Source organism: Chenopodium quinoa, unplaced genomic scaffold (genome assembly GCF_001683475.1).
Source record: "Chenopodium quinoa cultivar QQ74 unplaced genomic scaffold, ASM168347v1, whole genome shotgun sequence".
Lineage (NCBI taxonomy): Eukaryota > Viridiplantae > Streptophyta > Magnoliopsida > Caryophyllales > Amaranthaceae > Chenopodium > Chenopodium quinoa.
This window is the reverse complement of record NW_018742287.1, coordinates 1,016,249-1,039,859: the sequence shown is the minus strand read 5'-3', so window position 1 is coordinate 1,039,859 and position 23,611 is coordinate 1,016,249. Positions and strand designations below refer to the sequence as shown.

Below are 23,611 nucleotides of genomic sequence, written 5' to 3'. Positions count from 1 at the left end.
TCACTATATACTTAATGACACACTAAAAAATTCGTGTAGATTCTTGGTGAGATAATGCACCATTCTTTTTTTTTTCTTTTTTTGTCATTCTCGTATGGAAAATATTTTTGTAAAATAGAAATGCATATACATATAATTAGTAAAAAGGAAAGTCTAATATAATAAAACAATGAAAAAAATAACCACAATAAGTCGAACTTTAGGTGATCTTCCAATATTAAGTCAACTTTAATGAATTAAAAAATAAGTCTAACATTGATGTCTATATTCCATAAATAATTGAAGTACTAGATTTGACTTGTGACCGGTCAAACAAGTCATTAATTGACTTGTACTATAATTAACTCTCAATTAAATAAGAATTGACTTAATTAAAAACTATATATAGTTTAATAATAATTTTAAATATAAAAAATTATTTTTAATTTTAACTATAGTAAATAATTTTATAAAAAGATTGAGGTGTCGAGTTTGGTGTGGAGGGCCGGGTGGTCATAGGTTCATGCCGACTAGGGTGGGTGGGAGTTGTGTGGTTCGATCGATCGGCTAGGTTAGAGCTAGGTGGGAGTTCGCCACATAATTGTGGTTTGAGAGTAAGAATTGGGGTTTGGGTGGGAGTTCGCTAAATAAGTGGGGTTCGAGAGTTAGAATTAGGGTTTGGGTGGGTGTTCGCTAGACTGGTTAGGATACTAGGGTGTAAAGTCAAAATGTATCTAATAAAAGGAATAAATGGAGTATTAGAGCAACTCCAATAGTAAGTTAATTAGCAAATTAGCTTTTTGGCCACATAAGATTTTAAAGCTAATTATTTTGTAGCTAGTTTGTGCCCTGGCTACTAGCTTGTGGTGTTTGCCAGAGAGAAGAAGAATCTGTCATGCATGCGTTAAAAGATTGCAGTTTAGCCCGAGCAATTTAGAGTAAGTGCAATTATTCTATGGATTGGTCTCACTCTCTTTGTAGTATGGGTGACTGGTGAGAGCACTGTTTTGGTAATTTTGGAGAGGATACGGTGAGTTTAATTATCATGTGTTGGGCTATGTGGGGCGCAAGGAACAAATGGTTGATTAAGGGTGAAAATCCGAATGTTGAGCAAATTGTTGCCTATGCTTTGAAGATTAAAGGTGAGAAAGTTAAATAACATGGGGAATGGAGGGATGGCTGTGGGTAGGTCTCCTCCGACATCTGGTGTGGTTAAAATTATTGTTGATGCTGGGGGGAGGTGGGGACGGGGCTGGGTGCAGTCTGCAAGAATAATGAGGGGGTGGTTCTTTGGGGAGCTACGGTGTAGTGAAGTGCAAAATGAGAGACTAAGATTGTAGAGGTGAAAGCGGTATTTTGGGGCATGAAGATTTGGAGACACAAGGGTATGAGCTGCATTGGGATCGAGAGTGATAATCTGGTGTTGATTGAGGCAATGAGGAAGTGTTTGTATAGTTCCAGTTCCTTTCATCTGATTATAAAGGATATTATAGATTTTTTTTCTTCTAATTTTACTAGTGATTCATGGTCTTTTCTAAAGCGAGGGGGTAATAATGTAGCACACAAATTGACTTACTTTCAACCATGGGAGTTTGGCCAATGGGTGTGGAGTGATGTAATCCCTCCTTGCATTTTGGAAATTTCTTCGGTTGATCTAGATGGGTTTTTTTTTCTAAAAAACAAAGTATTAAAGTTTTCACTTCCAAAGTTATTTACAAATAATTTTCAGTTTTACACAGATCACTAGCCAACTCATACAATTAACTAACTCATACAATTCTACACTTGCTAGTCTGCAACTGTATTTATAATAAAAATGTAGGTGACCGTCAGTTGATGTTAAAACCACAAAGGTAACACTACCTATACAATTGCATAGTTCACACTTCACATGGCACAATCAATTTGCCATAATGGCCACGACTAAATAGTCATCCTAACCACATTTTTTTTTTTGAGAAAAACTCATCCTAACCACATTTACGACATGATAACTTGTAATTGACTTACGTTACCATACTTTCCTTTCGTTTGTTGTAAACTCAGGTTAATTAATGTAATTTCAACCGTTTTCAAATTTACAAACAAACAAAGCTGGAATTTGAGAAGATAGTATTTGAAGATAGTATTTGAGAAATGGAAGTGTAAAGATAAACTAATACTCCGTACTTTTTAAAACAGGTTTACTCTAAACCTTTAAAAGGTCTGCCCTGCCCCTTAATTGGACGATCGTATGAAGACTCATCCCATTTATTTATTAGACGGATCTAACCCATTAATAAATGCGGCGGGTCACGGGTCATGGGGCTTTTAATAGGATCCAAGGCGTCCAACCCATTTGCTCCATTGAAGCGCAGTTGCCGTTCTCCATTGAATCTAGTTCCTGTATCCCCCATTGAAGCAGCTTTTGAGGTAAGTTGTTTGTATTTGTTATCATCATATCAAATATCCCTAAAATTATGAGATAATTGAATCAAATATCCCTAAAATCATGAGATAATTGAATCAAATTTGGTTGCTAATGTATTGCACAACACTTTAATGTTAGGATTCAACTATGAAATCAGAGCTCTTTTCCCTGGTCCCAGGGCTGCCGCTCCTCCTGCCTTTCCTTAGGGACGGGCCTGGATGTAGGTTTTTGTTAGGACGGAATTATAGTTATGGACCTTTTCTCCCTGGGCCGAGGGCGGCTGCCCCTCCTGCTCTGGCTCAGGGACGAGCCTGGTATAGTGTAGATGATGACAATTCTAAAAGAAATGATGAAGTGTTGGAAGATAGAGATCCAAGCTACGAAGCGATGCTCAATAAAATGGTTGGAAAAATCAGTTCTAAGCCTGGTGGAAAGCTTGAAATGGGCGAGGTTAGGCTTTGATACATGTTTTTAAATCATTCTACATGTTTAGTTGCTTATATGCTGGACTTGTGATCTTTGTGCTCTATAGTTGTTATTTACAAAGGTAAAGATCAAAGGAATTATCTTTGAACTATCCTTGTTGAACGATTGGTCGGATATATTTTCAAGTGTTTGACTTGGCTGTTTTTTTGGAAAGTATTCCATGGGTTTAGACTTTGTCAGAGAGTTGTTTTCTAAAGCAGAATGTATATGGGGCTTTCCTAAGATCATAGTTCAATTTGCCTCCTTCGGGACTGGTACTGTGTCTGTCTAAAGACTGAATTTGGGAAGCCATTGGGGTGCTTTTAGACTATGTTACTTGGACTCAGGTTCTCATTGACATGGGTATATTTTCAAGTGTCTGATTTTCCTGTTTTTTGAAAAATATTCCATGAGCTTAGACCAAAATGAAGGGTCAAAGTGTCCATGCCCTTGTCAGACCGGGAATAAAAACATGTACTTGAGTTGAAATGAAGATTTCGAGTAACATAGCTACATCGGGTTTTGTGCAAGTTTGAAGATGATAGGATTACATTATTTCTTTCATAATTAGTTTGGTTGGTGGTAGTTAATAACAATATTTGTAATGAATTTATGTATAAATTGCTAGAATTGATGAGTAGTAAATATATGGTGATGCAACTTTGCGCTTAAGTGATTTGTTTTCTCCATAACTTCAATATCCCCTCATTAACTTCTTTTGATTAGTTGTGAGATGCTATGAAAATTTATGGGGTAAAACATAAACTTTGGGGTAGAGTTGTATTACCCTAGATATATTATTCACATTTACATACTCGTTTTTTTTTTTTTTTTTTAATTTTGGGGGGGGGGTGTTAGGGGTTAAGTTTTTGACGTTTTCAATAGTGAAATATTGATCTGTCATGAGTAGCTGCACTGTATTATGAAATTAAATAGTTGAACTTTCAATAACAATCTCTCTCATCTCATAAAAAAAGGTGTACTCCGTTGAATCATCCTCATGCACCTCTCTTTTGTTTTGAAATTCCTAGCTAAAGATGACGGTGTAATTTGAATTTGAGTGTCTACTAGAAAGTAGAAGCTAAATATCATGCTCTATTAGTCTATCTAATACCTAATTATGGAGAAAGAGTAGAATTCTAAGAATAAGTGTCTTAATGAGTCACCTACTCACCTTCTAGAAGCCTTTAGGTCTCTTTGAGAGTTTAATAATTATTGCTTCGTCAACCTTGAAGGATACCTTTTAACCTCTTTTTTTTCCTCGAACTTTTATAAATATGGTAAAGAGGGTTATATAGGCTTTGCCACACAGATCAGGATGATATTGTGGAATTAATGGATTTGCTTAATTATTAATGAACCTTGTTTGATAGCCCAAAGGTATTTGATCTTTGAGGGTCAAATTGTAGAGCATGGATGCATGTTGTGAATTTCATATTGATTGTCTTGTCAGGCCGTTTCATATTTTTTCAATCAACTCGGCAGTTTGATTAACTATAGTGAACAAAATGGGGATGAAATTGTGCTTGTTTAGATTTGGTGTCCCATATTGATGATCTATGGCTAGAAACAACCAAATATGGAGACCCATCAATTAGGTAAATTGTATGTAACTTAAGGAAGATTTGAGCATAACCAAGAAGAATATTATGTACAGCCATTATCTCCATTAACAAGCATGTAGGACGACAAAGGGCAGTGGCTAGTTTGGTAAACAAGGTTGTAATAGGAAGTACGAGAACATAAACTGTCATGGTCTTGGTCATCAAAGGTATCTAGAAGCAGTGATCCATGTATGTATGTGAGATCTTTGTTTATGAATGAAGCACATTTGTCTTTAGTCATAAGGGTTTAAGAGAGATTCAGCCAGTGTAAAACTTTGTCACATCCTATGACATGAGCCAAACTGATATTTTCGTGGGGGCGTTCCCTACTCAGCGACGCGCTGCACTTCCTAGACTCGGGTGTAGTGATAGGTATGCAAGGGTTGCTAGGTCGTCGCCCGAAAGCGACGCGCCATATTGCCCGAGTGTGGTGTCAAATGAGCAAGGGCGTGCCATTGGGGCGTTCCCTACTGAGCGACACGTTGCTCTTCCCAGACCCGGGTGCAGTGATAAGTATGTAAGGGTTGCTAGGTCGTCGCCCGAAAGCGATGCGCCACATTGCCCAAGAGTGGTGTCAAATGATCAAGGGTTTGCGGTTGGGAATAGGAGGGAGCGTGGTACGAGTGCGCGTGGTATGAAGGAGCGTGGGAGAAAGGAATCTGGGGTCTCTTACGGGGAAATCAGTAGAAGTGGTAGAAGTGATGAAGAGAAGACGCGTAAACATCATGTGCCTCCAAGAGACAAGATGGACAGGAGGAGGAGCTCGAGGCTTGGTTTTGGGGTGCAAGGTGTGGTACGTTGGCAAGAAACAAGCCACATGACTAGGAATGGTGGAGCTAGGAATGGAGTTGGTGTGATTCTCGATGAGAAGTTGTCGAAAGAGGTAATCGAGGTCTATCGGAAGAATGATAGGTTGATAAGGGTGAAGTTGCTAAGTGGCAAGGAGATTGTGAATGTTATTAGTGCTTATGCTCCCTAAGTTGGTTTGGATGCGGAAGAGAAACGACAATTTTGGGAGGATTTAGACGAGGTGGTTCAGGGTGTCCACCACTCAGAGAATTTATATATTGGAGATGATTTAAATGGGCACGTTGGGGCGAGCCGAGATGGCTATGAGAGTGTCCATGGAGGCTTTGGGTATGGGCAGTGGGACGCAGGTGGTGAAGCTATTATGGATTTTTGCCCAATCATATGATTTAATTTTGGCTAATACTTAGTTTAAGAAGCAGGATTCACACCTGATAACTTTTTGGAGTGGAGCAAATGCAACACAAATAGACTTTCTGCTCACAAGGATCACGGATAGACAAAGTTGCCTAAAGTGTAAGGTCATCCCAGGAGAGGTGTGGTCATCCAACACTGGCTTTTGGTAATGACTATTCGTTTGAAAGAGAAGGCGAAGAAAAAAGGAAGACAAGAGGAGCCAAGGATAAGATGGTGGACTCTAAGGGATGCAAAGGCTAAGGTTTTTACAGAAAAGGTAATTAAGGAGGCGGATTGAGATGGAGAGGTGGATCCAGACATGACTTGGTTACGAATGAAGAACTGTTTCCTAAGAGTGGCCAAAGAGGTCTGAGGGGAATCAAGGGGAAGAGGCTCGATACAGAGAGATACTTCGTGGTTGAATGAAGAGGTGAAAGCAGTAATTAATCAAAAAAGGGAATGCTATCAAGCCTTGGGAAAATGTAGGAGTGACGAAACCTTTGCAGCGTATAAGGAGGCTAAGAGTAAGGCAAAGGCAGCCGTTTGCCAAGGTAAAGAAAAGGCTTATCAACTCTAAGGAGGGAGAAAAGATCATTTGTAAGATGACAAAGAGAAGACAAGAGGCAAGGAAGGATATTGGCATGGTGAAGTGTGTCAAAGATAAGAACCAAATGGTCTTGGAAGGGGTACTTCGATGAATTGTTTAATGGAAGTAATGGAGTTGTGATACGAGATATCTCCGTGTGTGATGAAGAAATCAACATGGAGTATGTGCGGAGGACTAGGAGAGTAGAGGTGGAGATTGCGCTGAAGAAGATGAAGCCTAAGAAGGTGGTTGACCTTGATGGTATACCGATAGAGGTGTGGAGGTGTTTGGGTAAGATTGGTATTGATTGGTTAACAAACCTTTTCAATAAGATATGGACAACTACAAGGATCCTGCAAGATTGGAGGAAGAGCACCTTGGTCCCGGTCTATAAAAACAAAGGAGATGCTCAAGATTGGGGATCAAGCTTATGAGCCACACTATGAAGTTGTGGGAAAGGGTGATTGAACATAGGTTGAGAGCATGCACAAGCATTTCGGATAACCAGTTTGGTTTTGTGCCGGGGAGATCTACTATGGAAGCAACCCATTTGATAAGACAAATGATGGAGTTTTATAGGGTAAAGAAGAAGGATCTTCATATGGTCTTTATTAATTTAGAAAAGGCTTATGACAAGGTGCCAAGAGAGGTACTTTGGTGGGCAATGTTGAAGAAAGGTATCCCACGAAGGTACGTGGACCTGGTTAAGGATATGTATCGGAATGTGTCAACAAATTGAGGACATGTGGAGGGTAGACAAAAGATTTCCCTATTACAATCGGATTGCATCAAGGGTTTGCATTAAGCCCTTTTCTTTTTGCAACGGTTCTAGATGAAGTAACTAGACCAATTCAAGATGAGGTTCCATGGTGTATGCTGTTCGTAGATGATATCGTTTTGGTGGATGAAATTAAGGATGGGGTTAATGCCAAGTTGGAGCAATGGAGGCAAAGGTTGGAATCTAGAGGGTTTAAGCTAAGTCGGAGTAAGACTGAGTATTTAGTATGTCGTTTTGGTACTCACAGGGGGACAAACAATGAAGTGGTGAGTTTGGATGGAAAGGATTTGACCATGAGTGAATGTTTTAAGTATCTAGGGTCGATCATCCAGAAGAATGGTGACATTGATCAAGACGTGACCCACAGGATTAAGTCGGGGTGGCTTAAATGGAGAGCGGCCACGGGAGTGTTATGCGACCGAAGCATTCCCTTACAGCTAAAGGGAAAATTCTACAGGACTGCCATAAGACCAGTGTTGCTCTGTGGTACAGAATGTTGGGCTTCTAAGGAGTACATTAAAAAGATGGAGGTTACAGAAATGCGCATATTAAGGTGGATGTGTGGGAACACTCTAAGAGATAGAATCAGAAATGAGGTTATTCGCAAGAAAGTAGGTGTGGCAGGCATTGCAGATAAACTAAGGGAAAATCGCTTGCGTTGGTTTGGGCATGTAAGTCGGAGACCCGAGGGTGCACCGGTGCGAAGAGTGGGACCATGGAGGGGTTAAACGAGGGAGAGGGAGACCGAAAATGACTTGGTTGGAAGGAGTTAGGAAGGATATGAAGTGTATGGATGTGCATGAGGGTGAAGCATTGGATCGTAAGGGATGGAGAAGGAAGATTTATGTCGATGACTACACGGAATAATCAAATTTGGTTAATGTTAGCCGACCCCACTTATGGGATTAAGACTTTGATTGATTGATTGAAAGTAACTCCATGTGGAATATTTGGACCCATGGAAAAAGCTTTGTCTGAAGAATATAGAACTCATGCATTCATTTCCTAGTCTCCATCTGATTGGTGCACGCCTAGCTGGGCATAAAAGCGTTCTTTTAGTATTTTTTTTGTGTTCGTACAACTCAAATTGTAAGTTGAGTCCTTTATGCGAGCTGATCTCGAGTTATTAACCAAGAAAGGCTATGATTAATCCATTTATTACCCTGGAAGCACTAGTTATTAGTTACAGAATTTTACATCCCTATTTCCTGTTAAGTGTTTCTCCTGCCTTAGCAAACTCAATGAGGGAGATCTATTGAGTTAAGAGTTTGAGTCTTACAAATCCTAGTGACTAGTGAGAAGTCTTTTTGATTGTTGGGGAGTTTAGCTATTTTGGCTTGGAAACTTTATAGGCTTCTAATATAGAAAAGTTCTTCACAAACAAGCCCAATTAAACCCATATTTTGTTTTTGTTTTGATAACAAAATCACATTTTTCTCACCTTATTGTCCATTAACAGTGTTTGCTATACTTAATACCTTTCAATTGTTACGTATTATTTTTGTCAAAATTGACGTTGCACGTGGGAGTAGAAAAAGGCCAAAAACGGAGTAAGAAAAAACAAACAAAATTGTAAACTATTGGATTGGACTTTCTTGGTGATTTTGTATGCAAATTGTTATAGGTGAGTGTTCTGATTTATTCAGATTGAATTGTAAAATTAGATGCGATTGTAGATAGTGGGTAATTTTTAATCAAAGAGAAAGAAGATTGAGGAGCTACTACAAGTAGATGGTACATGGGGAAAATAATATGGTCCCATACCTAAAATAAAATTGAGTAGTCTATACTGGACAAGTAAAAAAGAAAGGCGGGTAATCTTATTATAGGAAAAGGGAGTGATACTCTACTAATTAATCAAAGTGCTTATTTAAACATAGAGCTAAAGTAAATTACTTCCTCCGTTCTTTTTTAGTTGGCACATCTCTTTTATCATGTTTGTCGATGCACAAGTTCAATGGTTAATATCTTTGACTCTTCCTTACGTAAAAATGGTAAAAAGTTAATGTTATGAAATGATATATTGATATGATTTTAACAAGATCTCATATGATTATAATTTATAATCACTATAAATCAATTGTATAGTTATGGGATTAATCACTTTTGGTTCATGTAGCCGACCCTACTTATGGGATAAAGACTTTGATTGATTGATTGAATAAATCAATTGTTAAATGTGGAACATGTCAATTAAAAAAGAACAAAGGAAGTATTTATTTAATTAGTCATATTATGTCAGAAATACAGTTCTTAAACTAAATAATTTACAATCAAGGTTAAAATCCAATCGTGTGAATGTGTGAATTTGTTTTGTAAAATGTTAGATCCATCCCATTATTTGTTTTGCATAACAGCCTCACCTGTGTGATTGCATTCCATTATTTATCGTCTGTGCATCATTGCTTTGATCATGTATGCTATTCTACAAAAGCCTAACAAATTGTTAAAATGAGGTAATGTGTCTTAGTCTTTCTATGGAAACCCTCCTTTTAAGAAGAGGACTGTATCAGGATGAATGAAAGCATGAAGTCTAAAGGATTAGGATAAAGAATGAATATTGTTACATACATTTGCATCTAAATTCCATGTACAAAAGATATTTTAAGTCAGGGAGGAAATTACTAGAAAGGAGTGTTTTGAGGAAGTTATAGTTAAATAACTAGATTATGGCTAAGGCGATGCCCCGGGTATTGAAGTTACCTTAAGTTTAAATACTTATAGATATTACTATGTATAAATACTTAATTGGTATTGAATCTAGAAAAATAGCATCCAAGGAAACACCCATTAGTATATGATTGATTTCTTACAAATTAAATTGTAGTTTAATGTGCAATTATTTAGAAGTTACATTCTACGGAAAAATTAAATACGAAGGTTACACATATGAAGACTTTAGAGTGATGATATATAGGGTGACATGTAAGGGTGACACATAACGATGACGTGGCGCCAAATCACATTGGGGGAATGGTAACACATGGCGATAGCATGTTGTCCCTTTGTGTTTTAATAATATTATAGATTGAAACATTGAGGATGTTTTCCTAGGGGTTATGTGGTGGTGTCCAACAAGAGGTATCAACACTAACACTATACAACCTTGTCATGTATTCATTTAAATTATCTGACTAATAAGCCACTTACATGTTGATGAACTTTTAGCCAAGGGGCTAATTAAAGCAAGGTCAACTTCATTTTTCCCTTTGTAGTCTCACTATAGCTGGTTCCATAAGTAAGTGTATATGAAATGCCATAAACTAGACTAACAAATAGCATTAGTTAAATTCGAGATTTGTTGACTTGCTAAATGAGTTAATTTGTGTAGAAATACCTTTCAAGATTGCTCAGGAGTGGCTACTATTGTAGTAAAATCAGAAAATTGACATATGGATAATGCCTTTTAATGCCAAAGATAGTTCATAATACTTGTTGATTATGCCTTTAGGGGCTTTTAGTTGGACAAATTGGATTGGGGTGGAACGGAGTTAAAATCCATTCCATTCTTTGGGCATTTTTGCCATGGAACCTCATACTAGGGAGATTCCAATTCCACCCTATCGCCCTAGAATTCCATGCCCACGTCACTACATAAGATTCACATTCCTTTTTAATATAGACACAAACCCTAATCCCCAGAAAAGTGGAGAGAGAGGTTGCAAAAGAACAACGACTACCTCCTATATACGGTGGGTTGGCAACCCATCACAGGTTAAAGTTTCCTTCTTCTCCAGCATAGTAGTCAGCTATAGACTAGTTGCCTTGTAAAAGTTTGGACTTCACGAATTTGCAATTGAGGTTCTTTCATGGACTGAATATTCTGTAGGTTTCATAGTTTTAGTTGAATTACTATGGTGTGAAAATTTGACATTGTAACTGTAATTTTGCTTTTGTCAAATGCTCTTCTGGAATTGTTTTGGGTTCAGGTTTGATATGTTTTTTTTTGTTTAGTTTGTTTTGGCTTTTTTTGTTCCTTATTTTTGTGTCACTTTTAAGCTTCCATTTTGTAGACTAAAAAAAATGTGAAAAGTATTTAATAGTGAATGAATAAAATTGGGCTTACATATTTTCTAAAAATCAATATATAAATAAAAAAGATGGCATTAAATTTCACATTGTTATGGGGTTTCAAATCCATACCCTGTTGGTATGGATTTGCATTCTTTTTTCTAGTTTATTTAACCAAATGACCCCTTAGTTTAATATTTTCATTTTCTTGAATCATTGTAAAATTTATCTTAGCCTATTATAAAATTTGACGTATTCCCTATGCTTAAAAGTCGTCACATTGGTTATACAAGCTTGATAATAGAAGAAAAGAGTAATGTAATCTATACTTTCACCTGTTTTAAAAATATTGCAATGTTTGCCTTTTAAAAAGTTAAACAACATTCTTTTTTTAAAAAAAAAATCTAATTTCTCCTTTCACACTTTTAATACCCAATTACCCTTGCTAACATTTTGTAACTTTTTCTTATGTTTTGTTTGTAATTCACATGGAATTTTGGTTTTATCACACTCTTTCCTGCTTCCTTAATACTTGTGCATCCTTGAGGAAGTATAAAATTTCGGACAATCAAGTGCTTAATGGTATGCCGTGAATGACATGCTCTCCACACATTGCCCGACTTAGCGAAGTGATCATGGCTCTTAAGTGTACCAAATTAGTTCCAACACCACAAGGCTAGCTGATCAATGATTTACCTTTGACATGGTAGAATTTTCGTAATACGTTGATTACATTTGGTTTACGGTGACTAGCGGTCTAGCCTGTAGTATATCAAGTATTTGACTGAAGCATAAGTAGCTAACTGTGCCAGCAACAAACTATAGTAGATAAAAGTTGCAATGTGTGAATTTCTGCATACCTTTCTCATTTTAGTGTAGATGTTTTGGGCACATGACTAGGTTGACTTGCCAAAGGAAAAATGGAAACGGCATAAAAAAATTATATATACCTTCTCAGAGTTGTTTTTCTTGAATTGCAAAACTAGTTCTGGAGTCTGGACTTTGGGTGATTGATTATATAATTATATGTGAATTACTAAATATTGTAGGACACCCAAGTGAACAGGACAAAATTCTTTATTTTCTCTTGAGAATGCTTTTTGTTGCCTTTTCTTTCTTCTCTGTGCTTGTTGGGGAGGGAGAGGGTTGATGTATCAGTTAATTTTTATCAACCCACTTGGTGTTGCTTCCTTGAAGAACTGCTTTTAGTTGATGTAACTTTACGTAAAGCTTGTCTGCTCATATGGTGCAGGCTAATGTGGTACAGAAGCCTAAAAGGCCCTTGCCAAAAGTTAGAAATACGACTCCTGAGACTGGACGGTATGAGGAAAGGCCTGTCGCTGCAGGGACATTAAATGTAGCTCAGTTTCGCCATATAATGCGTCTTCATCAAGGCAAGGCTGATGAGCATGATGGGCCTCTAGGTCTAAAAGAGGTTGCTGAGAGATTTCAGGTGGATGCTGTACAGCTTGAAAAGATATTACAGTATGTATCCCTGCCACCTGAGGATAATACTAACAGGAAAAAACATGAGCTTGAAGACTGATTTCCCTTTCCTAGCTAGTGGTAATAGTAGTTCAGAATGACTGATTGCTTTTTGATACAATCAGTTCAAAAGTGTATTTGCGAAATATATATCCATATGAATGATGAATCAGAATAGTGATGATAAATTGACTTAATAGCACAAGGTACTGAACTTCGGTGAGAGTAGCAATTAAGAAATTGAAGTTTTATTTGTTACAAATAAGGTATTGAGCCGGTGACTGAAGGTAATATTTCCGGCCATTACACGCTTTAACTGGTAATATGTGATTTCCTTTAAAATAATAATTTTGATTTACTTATTATTATTTTTTTTTCTCTCTTTTCCCCCTTCCCTTAAACTTTCACTTTCCTTCCTTCTATGGTAGGTTGGCCCTTCCCAACATTATAGTCCATTGTCCCACAATTCAACACAATGAAAATTTATACAATAATATCCACATAAGAATCAATAATCTAACTCAATTTTAACAATTAGAGCAACGTTTACTACTTTTTACATTTTTTATTTTTATTTTAAAAAAACCACCCCCACCCACCTTTGGCCACCGCATAGACTACCTCCCAACGCTAGCCCTCCCCCCCCCTAACTCCTTTCTCTTTCCCCTTGTTAGTTTATTCCCTACCCGATCCTTTTCTCTTCCCTTTCCCTAAACGTCGTCCTTCATCAACTGAGTCCAACCCAAATTTATGGACCAAAACCGGAACCCACATGAACACTACCATACCCACCTCGAATTCCTAACTACTAAAATATCACCATATTTCTATCAGTAAATGAAATAGAGAGGGGAGGGCGACGGTGGGAGGGGAGCGAAAGAGAGAGGAATCGACGGTGGGTGGGAGGTGATCTAACTAGTGTGTTATGGCCAACAGGGGGTGAAGGTTTTTCTATGGTTGGGGAAGGGCGATTTTTTTAAGTTTTTTAAAGGAGAGAGAATTTGAAGTTGACGATGAAGGAGATGATGACAGAACCCTAAAAGAGTAAGAATAGGGAATAGAAAGTGAGCGAAATTAAAGGAGTTAATTTTCCTTCATTTTTTTGGCAATGTATAACCGGTTATACACAGGGGTGGACCTATTCATGTGCACAGTGGTGCACGTGACTCACCAGTAACAAACAATTTAAAAAACTTGTTGTTTTTTTTTTTTTTTTTTTTTTTTTAAAAAAATATCAAAGAGACCGGTTATTATAGATAAGCGGTCTCTTTGATGCTACTACTATTGCATTACAAGAGCTTTGCGCTGCGCTATGTTTTTTTTTTAAATATCAAAGAGACCGATTATTTAGATAACTTGTCTCTTCGATGCTGCTATTGCATTTCATGAGTTTTGCGCTGCTTTCTTTTATAATTAGAGAGGCCGGTTATATTTAATAACCTGTCTCTTAAGTTATCTCACTTTTTTTTTTAAAAATAAATTTCTAATAATTTTTGCTTCAATTTATATCCTATATTTGTGCAACCAATTTTAATATTTTCCCCCAAACTTATCAATTAAAAAAAATATCATAAAGTTAATGTAATAGTTTTATAGTACCATTTGTTTGTAACATGCTATTTGTAGTAATTTCGACTTGTAAGATTGAATTTTTAAGTACTATTTGGTTGTAGTATGGATTTTTGTGTCCTATTTTGGATTGAAATCAATTTGGTGAAATATATTTATATATAACTTTTTTGATTGAAATTAATTATGAACAAGATATGAAGAAAAAAAAAATTGTACTTTCACAAGTGATCAATAATTGATGGTGACTCACCATTTCAGAAGCTTGGATCCGCCATTGGTTATACAAGGTAAAAGGGGGGTTTACCAGTTTGAGTACTGCAACTGCAACTATGGAACTTTAGTACTTTATCTGATATGAAACAACCAAGAAAAGAGGGAAAAATTAACTAACAACAATGTCAAATCAACAAAACAAGATAAACCTATCTCAACAATCACCAAGATCTATGAAATAGGGGTTCTTAATTAAAGCCAACACAAAGTAAAGCTAAGATTAAGGTGTAACCACAAAGATTACAAATTAGCAATCCCAAAGATAGCAAATAATCACAAAGATTATGGGTAGAGAGAGAAAATTTCATGGGATTCAAAATTAAGGAAAAGTTTTTCTAAACAACAAACTTAAACCTGTATAGGGCTTTATAAACAAAACCTAGAGTTCTTGAATATAACTCTTGGATTAGAAATGAAAGGCCAAGATTAAAAGCAAGATAAGAAAATCAAAGAAAGATCAAAAGCCGCTATGAAACAGAGGGTCAAGAGCGGTCGCTTTAATGGGTTGGAGCGGTCGTTCCTATCGAATAGAGCGGCCGATCTAAAGATGGGAGCGGTCGCTCCAAAGCTTCTGCCAAAAATCCCAATTTCGGAAGGAGCGGTCGTTCCAAAGGGTGGAGCGGTCGCTCCAGCGGTTCTGCTTGGACAACTCAATTTCAAACGCTCATAACTTCGTCATTTCTTGCTCAAATTGGGCATATGACCCGTCCTTAGAAAGCTCTTGGACTATAATTTCATTTCCAATTTGAATCACCTGAAAATTCCTTGTAACGAAGAAGATATGGCTGATTGAATTTGAGTATTGCATTTTTTATCAAGTAAAAGTTTTTCTTTCTTATCCATGTTCCCATGCTTCATCTTCAACCATAAATTGTAAAATTAAGACGCAAGGATCACTTTTATTCACTTAGGTCACGTTATAAAATAAGGAATATATCCAAAAAGTAGATTGGAGCCATAAATTCCACTAAACGAGTCATATAGCCATATAACCCGTAGGTTTCAAGGACGCTCCCGCATCATTATTAGTATCTTTCTTTAAAGTAAAATACTCCCTCCGTCTCTTAAATGCGTGCCTGTATTCCTTATAAAGGTGTCCAAAATATTTTGCTTGTTTCGGAAATTTTTTCTTAATGGTTGTACTCTTTGATACTAATACCCTGATTAAACTTATTTAATTCCTTTCATCTCCTCTTTCTTTTGAGTTTGGAAAAATTGTCACAAATAATATAACCTTTGAGCGGTCTACCAAAAACAAGTCAATCTTTTGATTATTTTTGAATAATAAAACCTTTAAAGGGTATCCTCTTTGAACAAGATATTTTACCTACAACCTAGATGACCGTTGATAAAATCGTATAACAACTTAATTAACCTCTAATCAAAACTATAATTGTGATTAATTTTTTAACAATTAAAATATTTTTTTTTTGTAAAAAAGACCCACCCCCTCCCCCCACCACCACCACCACCTCCACCTTCACCCCAACATGTTTAGGGTAAAAATACCCCATCACATGGTCCAATCCTATAGTGACACATGACCCAATAAAAGGGTGACACATGTCCCGATAGGAAGACGATACGTGGCAAAACAAAGGAGCACCTGAAAGATAGAGGGCCTCTTTACATCAGAAGCCCAAATCTCGAGAAAGGCACCATAACGACGCCCCCAAATGACACGTGTCCTACCTGATTGCGCCGCCAATTAGATCAATCCTTTTTAGGGCACCAACCCTAGAGTGCACACATTCTAACCCCTATAAATACCACAATCATTTATGATGGGAGGGGTGGATAGAGTCATATCATTCAAGGTATATTAAATCGCTCTAACTTCTCTCTACTTTCTTTCTCTAAAATACTTTCATTTTCCGATCACTAACTTGATCGTCGAAGGAGAATATTCCGTTAAACGGAATATTTGTTGTTTTTGCTAGTGTTCGCGGCTGTCCGGCTATATTCACAACCTATATCCCGAGGGATTCCAAAAAACCCCAAAACATTTGGCGCCATTTGTGGGGATACACGTTTGAAATGGCTAAAGACAGTCAGACACCCGGTCCTAGTCACGACAACCATGTAGAAAATATTGAAGTCAACATTAACAAAAATGATCCTCTGACCGCCTTGTTCCATGAGGTCGATGATCCTCCTGTAACGGCCGGCTCCTTGCAGGTTGCTTTGGCCAAGCTCCGAAAGGAGTTTGAGGGCAGGATACCCTCTTCTTCTAGGCATCCACCTAGGAAAGAAGGAGAGAGTACAAAAAAGAAGCCCCATGCCCAGGCGGCCAATACTGAAGACGCAGGTGTCATTCCGTTCAGGAGGTATCCGAGGTCCCCTAGGGTGCCTCGGACGAATAGGTCGAGGCTACTTGAGAAATAGAAATCGGCTGGGGGGCAGATAAGGCCGCCTCTAAGGCAGCCAAACGAGTCGTCCCAGCGCTTCAAGGATGCTAGAGACTACCTTCAGCACAAGCAGGCATAGTGCTACTACTCGGAAATTGCTTCCATACCAGCTCGGATGAAATGTCAAACCATACCAGCTCGGCCAGGACCAGCAGAAGTCAAGCTCATTGTACTCTGACTCCAGTTCCTTTATCTCAACCAGCTTAGTTTTAAATGCCCTATAACGGGAAGTACGACCAATACGGCTAACCGTACAATCAAGCAGCTTACCTGATCAGACCGGTCGCACAACCTCAGCCTATTGATTGGCAAATGTGCTTGTTGACTCTTGGTGACAAGCCACCTCCGTTTTCTTAAGAAATTCTCAACTCTCCCTATCTAGTTAAGTTTGAAAAGTATACTTGTGGGTGCCTATGATGGTACGGGCAACCCTGAAGAGCATATCTCCTCGTACAGAAATACGGTGTACTTGCAAAATTTGGACGATGCCAATTGGTGCAAACGCTTCCCAATCACCCTTAAGGGTGTGGCTCAAGACTGGTTCAACAGTCTGTCGGCCGGACGCATAAATTGTTTTACAACTCTCAGCTTGTTGTTCGTTGGAAACTTCTCCAACAATATACCACCCCGGAAGACTAGTCTTAACTTGGCGACCATCGTCCAAGGGAAGAAAGAGGGGTTATGTTCGTACATTCAAAGGTAACATGAAGAAGCCACAAATTCAAAACCTTCCGGATGAAATGGCCTACTCGAAGCTTCTTCGAGGATTAAGGCATAATGGTTTCAAGTTTGACTTTATCAGAAAAAAGATTTGGACATACGCAAGCGTTCTGCGTTAGGCCAAATCATATATTAAGGTAGCTGATTTCTGTTCTCTAACAAAAGTAGAGGAGCAGGCCAAGGGCCAGAAGAAACCATATTCTCAGCAAGACTCGGCCGGCAAAAAGAAGGAAGGAAGTAACAAAAAAAAGAAGTCTGGGTGGCCGATTGCTAGCAGACTAACTCCAAGAAAGCCAAGACGTACAAATCACAGTACGAATACAACAAAGACTGTTATTCAATCTTAATGGAAATCAAAGACAAGTTCGAGCTTGAGAAGCCCCAGCCTTAAGAAGGGCCGACCCAGTACAGAAACAAGAACAAGTACTGCCATTACCACAAATGTGGGGCATGATACGAACGAGTGCAATAACCTAATAGGTTGTTGGATAAGCTGGCCAAAAAGGGCATGCTCAACTCGTACGTCCTGAATTCCAAGTTCACGTACTCTCGGACGGATAACAAGGCTAAGAAGAAGAAGGAAAAGAAAAAAGATGATGAAGATGGGAATAACACGGACTTAGGGTTCGAGGCCGTCATTTCAGGCGGCTTTGCTGCAGGCGGCCCGACCATGAAAGGTATCAAACAGGTTGCTAGTATAGGCAATTGGGGAAGGTGATGCATACAGAAGAGGTCAAGCTGAGCCTTTCCCAGAGGTGACTGCCTATGAGGCGGATAGATGCAAAATCAAAGCCCCCCACAATGACCCTATGGTGTTCATCCTCAAGATTGCTAATCTGAAGGTTGGACGAGTAATGATTGATACTGGCAGCTCGTCCGACATAATCATCCTAGCTTGTTTGAAAAATTTGAAGTTTCCAAAAGATGATATGAAGGATATCTCTCACCTGTTGGTTAGGTTCAGTGGGAGCATTATTCACTCGCTTGGACGGATAGACTTGCCTGTTCTATTTGGGCAAAAGGGAGAAGGAAAGAGCTCACTGCCTATAATGTCATCATCGGCCGTCTGACCTTGAACTCGACATAGGCTGTAATTGTCCCTCACTTAATGATGATGAAGTTCGAGTGCTGCCGGGAAGATAGGTTCAATTCAGGGGAACCAAGTAATGGAAAAAGAGTGTAATCAGCTGCTTGTGAAGCCAACTTCACTCGAACATGGCAGAGCGTCTGAGAAAAACTCAGAAGGAGGGTCACTCCAAGCAATGAAGGTCGGGAAAAATTGCAAGTCAGTCAAGAAAGAGCAGGCATAACAGTTAATGACTTTCGGCCAGCTAAAAGAGTTAAGGCCGCATCCGGCCGACAACCATACGGACATAGTGATGGACCCAGACTAGCCCAATCGGACGGTCAAGGTGGGCACTTTGGCCATGGACTTGCTTAGAGATGACTTAGTGAATTTGTTAAGAGAATTAAGATATGTGTTTGCGTTTAAAGTTCATGAGATGCCGGGTATAAGCCCAGACTTGGCAGTTCACAAGTTGGCTGGGAACCTGGCCATGAAGCATGTTCGGCAGAAAAAAAGAAACCATGGTGAGGAAAGGAATCAAGCGGCCGCAACTGAGGTGAAAAAGTTGCTGGACGCGGGTTTCATTTGGCAATGCTATTATCTTGATTGGGTGGCCAACGTAGTGTTGGTTAAGAAGCCGAATGGAACTTGGCGGTTGTGTGTTGATTACACTGATATTAACAAGGTAAGTCCTAAGGATAACTTTCCCTTGCTTAAAATCGACCGCCTAGTTGATTCAACGGCCAGGCATGCCTTGATGAGTTTTATGGGCGCCTACTCTGGATTTCACTAAATCCCTTTGTTAGAAGAAGATCAAGATAAAACAACATTTGTTACCGAGCAGGGTTGTATTGTTACAAAGTCATGTTGTTCGGCTTGACGAATGCCCTAATAACATTTCAGAGACTTGTGAATACGATCTTTAAAGATCAGATTGTCCAGAACATGGAGACTTATATTGATGATATGATTGTTAAATCAAAGAAAACGACCGATCATCTGAGTGACCTCCGAGAAACATTTACCGAACTCAGGCGACATAAAATGATGTTAAATCCAAAGAAGTGTGTATTTGGTGTTGAGTCTGGAAAATTTGTTGGGTTTTTAATTGATCAGCGCGGCAATGAGGCCAACCCTAAGAAGATCCAAGCGGTCTTAGACATGAAATTGCCAAGAACCATAAAAGAAGTTCAGAGGCTGACCGAGTGCTTTGTCGGCCTCGGATGATTTCTTTCAAGATCGGGGTATAAGTGTCGCTACTTTTTTCAAACAATCAAGAAAAATGCTATGTTTGAGTGGACAGAAGAGGCCGAGGAAGCTTTTATTCAGCTGAAGAATCACTTGCATACACTACCTCAGCTTTTCAATCCGCTCAAAGATGAGAAGCTATACATGTATCTCTTGCAATTTTTGATCACTCCTTAAGTGCTTTCCTACTTGTTGAAAGGGACAACCATCAAATCCCTGTGTATTTCATCAGCCATGTGTTGCAAAATGCCGAGCTTAGGTATCCACCCATTGAAAAGTTCGGCTTGGAATCAGTTGAAGAAGTTGTTCACTACACTTGAGGCCAGTGGCTGAATGGTCAAATGGGCTTTACAATTGAGAGGATTTAATATTACAATCAAGGGTCAAGCCTTTCCAGGTTTTTTGGCCTAGATGACACGGCTAGACCTACAACTGAGAGGGGATCAGATATGGAAGGTGTTTATTGATGGAAGCGCGACGGCTACCAGATGTGGTGCTGTCATTTTTTGTTTATCTTAGGAGGGAGATAAGTTTGAGTATGCTTTGAGATTTCAGCTCCAAGCCTCCAACAATGAGGTCGAGTATGAAGCCCTCCTAGCCGACCTTAGAATGTGTAAGGCGGCCGGGGCAACAAAAATTGATGCTTGTTCGGACTCCCAGCTGATAGTCAGCTAAGTGAATGGTGACTACGAGGCTAGGTAGCCAACAATGATGAAATATCTTCAAACGGTGAAGGAAGGGTCCAAGGGCCTAGAGCATTTCACACTGCAATAAGTTCCTCGGTTTGAAAACAATCAAGTGGACACCCTGTCCAAGCTAGACTCCTCGGCATCATGTAATACTCCAAGATCTGTGTTCTGAGAACTTAAGGAGAAGCAGAGCATTGATGCTAAGCCCGTGCAAATCATTGACCGAAGCTCCACATGGATGGAAGAAATTATCTCGTATCTCAAAGATGGAGTTCTTTCGGACGACCCAAAGGAGAGTTGGGTGATGAAGAAAAAGGCGGCATGGTTTGAGATGAAGGGAGAGAACTTGTTCAAGAAATTATTTGTTAAACCATATTTAAAGTGTGTTACGCTCGAGCGAGAGCATGACGTACTAGACGACCTCCATTAAGGGCATTGCAGATCACATATTGGCGGACGAGCCTTAGCTGAAAAGGTGACCCATCTGGGGTATTATTGGTCGAGCATGAATTCGGACGCCAGAGAAATGGTGAAAAAATGTGATAAGTGTAAGAGATTCGTAACCCTCATCCACCGTCTGGCAAATAACATGTGGGCCATAAGTAGTCCACTCCCTTTTGCAAAATGGGACATGGACATCTTAAGGCCGTATACTCCTACATCAGGGTAGCGGCGGTATGTGTTAGTAGCAGTTGACTACTTCACGAAGTGGGTGGAGGCCGAGGCCGTCCGAGGGATCAAGTGGAAAGATGTATCTGCCTTCATCTGGAAGAACATAATCACACATTTTAGTGTTCCTCAGTCAATGGTGTTCAATAATGGACCACAATTGAGACTGACCATCTTAGAGATTGGCTTAGCGACCAAGGCATAGCACACTACTTTGCTTCGGTTGGCCGACCAAAAGCTAACGACCAAGTTAAGGCCTATAACAAGTTGATTTTCAATTTCATTAAGCGGAAGCTTGAGAAAGCACGCAGCCTATGGGCTGATGAGTTGGTTAATGTTCTATGGTCCATTCGAATAACAACCAAAAGTTCAACAGGGGAGACCCCATTCTTTCTGGTCTAGGGTGCTGAGGCCGTGCTTCCAATTGATATGTACGAACCCATATGCGGCTGATGTTATATGATGAATCGGCCAATTGAGAGGCCATGAAGACCGCCTTAGACTTCCTTCCGGAAGCTAGGGGAAACGCGGCGCTTAAACACAAAATATATCGTCTTAGGATGATAAGGGCATATAATCGTAAAGTGTCAAAGAGGCCGCTTAAGATGGGAGATTTAGTTCTGAGAAAAATGGAAGCGGTAGGCCGAGCAAAAGAAGACGGCAAGTTAACCCCTAATTGGGAAGGGCCCTACCAGATCAGAGAAGAAGTGCGAGATGGTACATACCGTCTCAAAGCCTTAGATGGCCGTCCTATTCCTCGTACTTGGAATATGGACAATCTTAAAAAATATAATGTAAAAAGTTTTTTGTACTCAACTAAAAAGTTGTATATACAACTAGGTCTAGCGACCGAGCAATGTAATTAAAGCCGTATGACCAAAACAATGTAATTTTGACAGAAATTAATGAAAAAGTCAAACATCGTCATTTCCCATATATGTTGCGTTCGACTAACTAATACTGAGCAGAAATGCCGCTTAAAATGAAAACAAATGTTGCTAGCAACATAGCAACTTGGCCCCTAAATGGGGCAAAGTTAAAAAGCCAGGAGAAAATCCTGACAGGATATCCCCCACTTAGGCAACTCGGCTGCAATGGTCGCCTTGCAACCCAATTCATCCGGCCATGAACTTGGTCGGACGGATAAGAAATAGGGTAGCTTAAAATTGTCTAAGGCATTTTAAGCCCAAGGGCAAGGGCATACCCAAGCTATTAAGCCATATAAATATGTAGAAATTATCAGGTTGAGATCATATATGAAATTTCACGAGTACGTCTAAGAGATAATATCAAAGGACGACTCGGCATAGATTAAATATAAAGCCAATTAAACGACCGCATATAGAAATTCATTCGGAATTTGCCTAGTCCAAGGGTAATCATTTTTATGATTTGATTAACTTAATAGCCATCATACCCTTCAAGGTATAAGATCTATCAAGTTAATCAAACCTCTTTTAATATGGGCGAGAAAAAATGCCGAATAAAGGGCACACCCCCATTATATAATCATTCGTATGCAAAAACGCATATAAAGGTATGAAAAAATGCTAAAATATATGCTGAGTATGAATGAGAAAAAAGAGAACTTGCATTAAATAAATTCGCTCAAACAGGCGGCAAAATTTGAAAAAGCTATAATACAAGATCGCTCAAACAGGCGAAACAGATAGAAATTGTTCAAAGAAGAAAATAAAAATCTTAAACATAAAAGCAGGTGCAGCAGGAGACGCCAAGCTCTTCACTTAGTCGGCCCTTTGTCACCATCATCATTGGCCGTCTCATCAGTCTTGGCCGGCTCGTCCTCCTTGGCCGGCTCATCCTCCTCCTCCTCCTCCTTATTTTCATCATCTTCCTCATCCTCATCATCACTCTGAACGGGGGAGGGGGTGGCGACGAACGGAGGACAGACTCCCCTACAGCAGTGGCCTCCTCTTTAAATGAGACATAGTCCAGCCGGCTAGTGAAGGGCTCCAGATAGTAAGAGACCTCACTGATGTTGAACATCATAGTGAAGGCCTCTTTAAATCTGTTCTAAGCCCCGTCACGGCCGACTCCTCAATCCAAACCATTTCCTTAGGAGTAATCTGTTTAGGAGCCTCTGCCTCCTTCTTGAGACGTTCGACCTCGTGAATTTTTGGTAGAGTTGAGTTGTGTTGGAGATGATTTGGTCATTATTTATTTTTGACCTTGGTTTTATTAGGATTTTGGCTCCCTTAAGCATGGCTTTGCTCTTATATTTTCCCAAATATTTCCTACCCTTTACCTAAGACTTACATTACAAGCTTTGAAGACCTTCCGACCTTTGTGCATAGAGTTGTGTGGATGTGAAATTAGTTGTTTATCAATGCGAAGAATGATTTGACATAATTCGAGTCGACAACTAGGTTGAGTGCTTGTCTTTTTAAACACACGAGTGTTGTGAGTTTGGGAGGGCATTTTTCA

At 39.2% G+C, this 23,611-nt stretch overlaps 1 protein-coding gene across 1 annotated transcript; it reads left to right on the top strand.

Moving 5' to 3' along the window:
* The first annotated feature begins 2,264 nt into the window (after positions 1–2,264).
* LOC110685019 lies at positions 2,265–12,747 on the top strand. Its single transcript, XM_021861480.1, has 3 exons — positions 2,265–2,391; positions 2,528–2,839; positions 12,289–12,747. Exons 1-3 carry the CDS (start codon positions 2,281–2,283, stop codon positions 12,580–12,582), a joined length of 717 nt encoding a protein of 238 aa, XP_021717172.1. The 5' UTR covers positions 2,265–2,280; the 3' UTR covers positions 12,583–12,747.
* Positions 12,748–23,611: the final 10,864 nt, after the last annotated feature.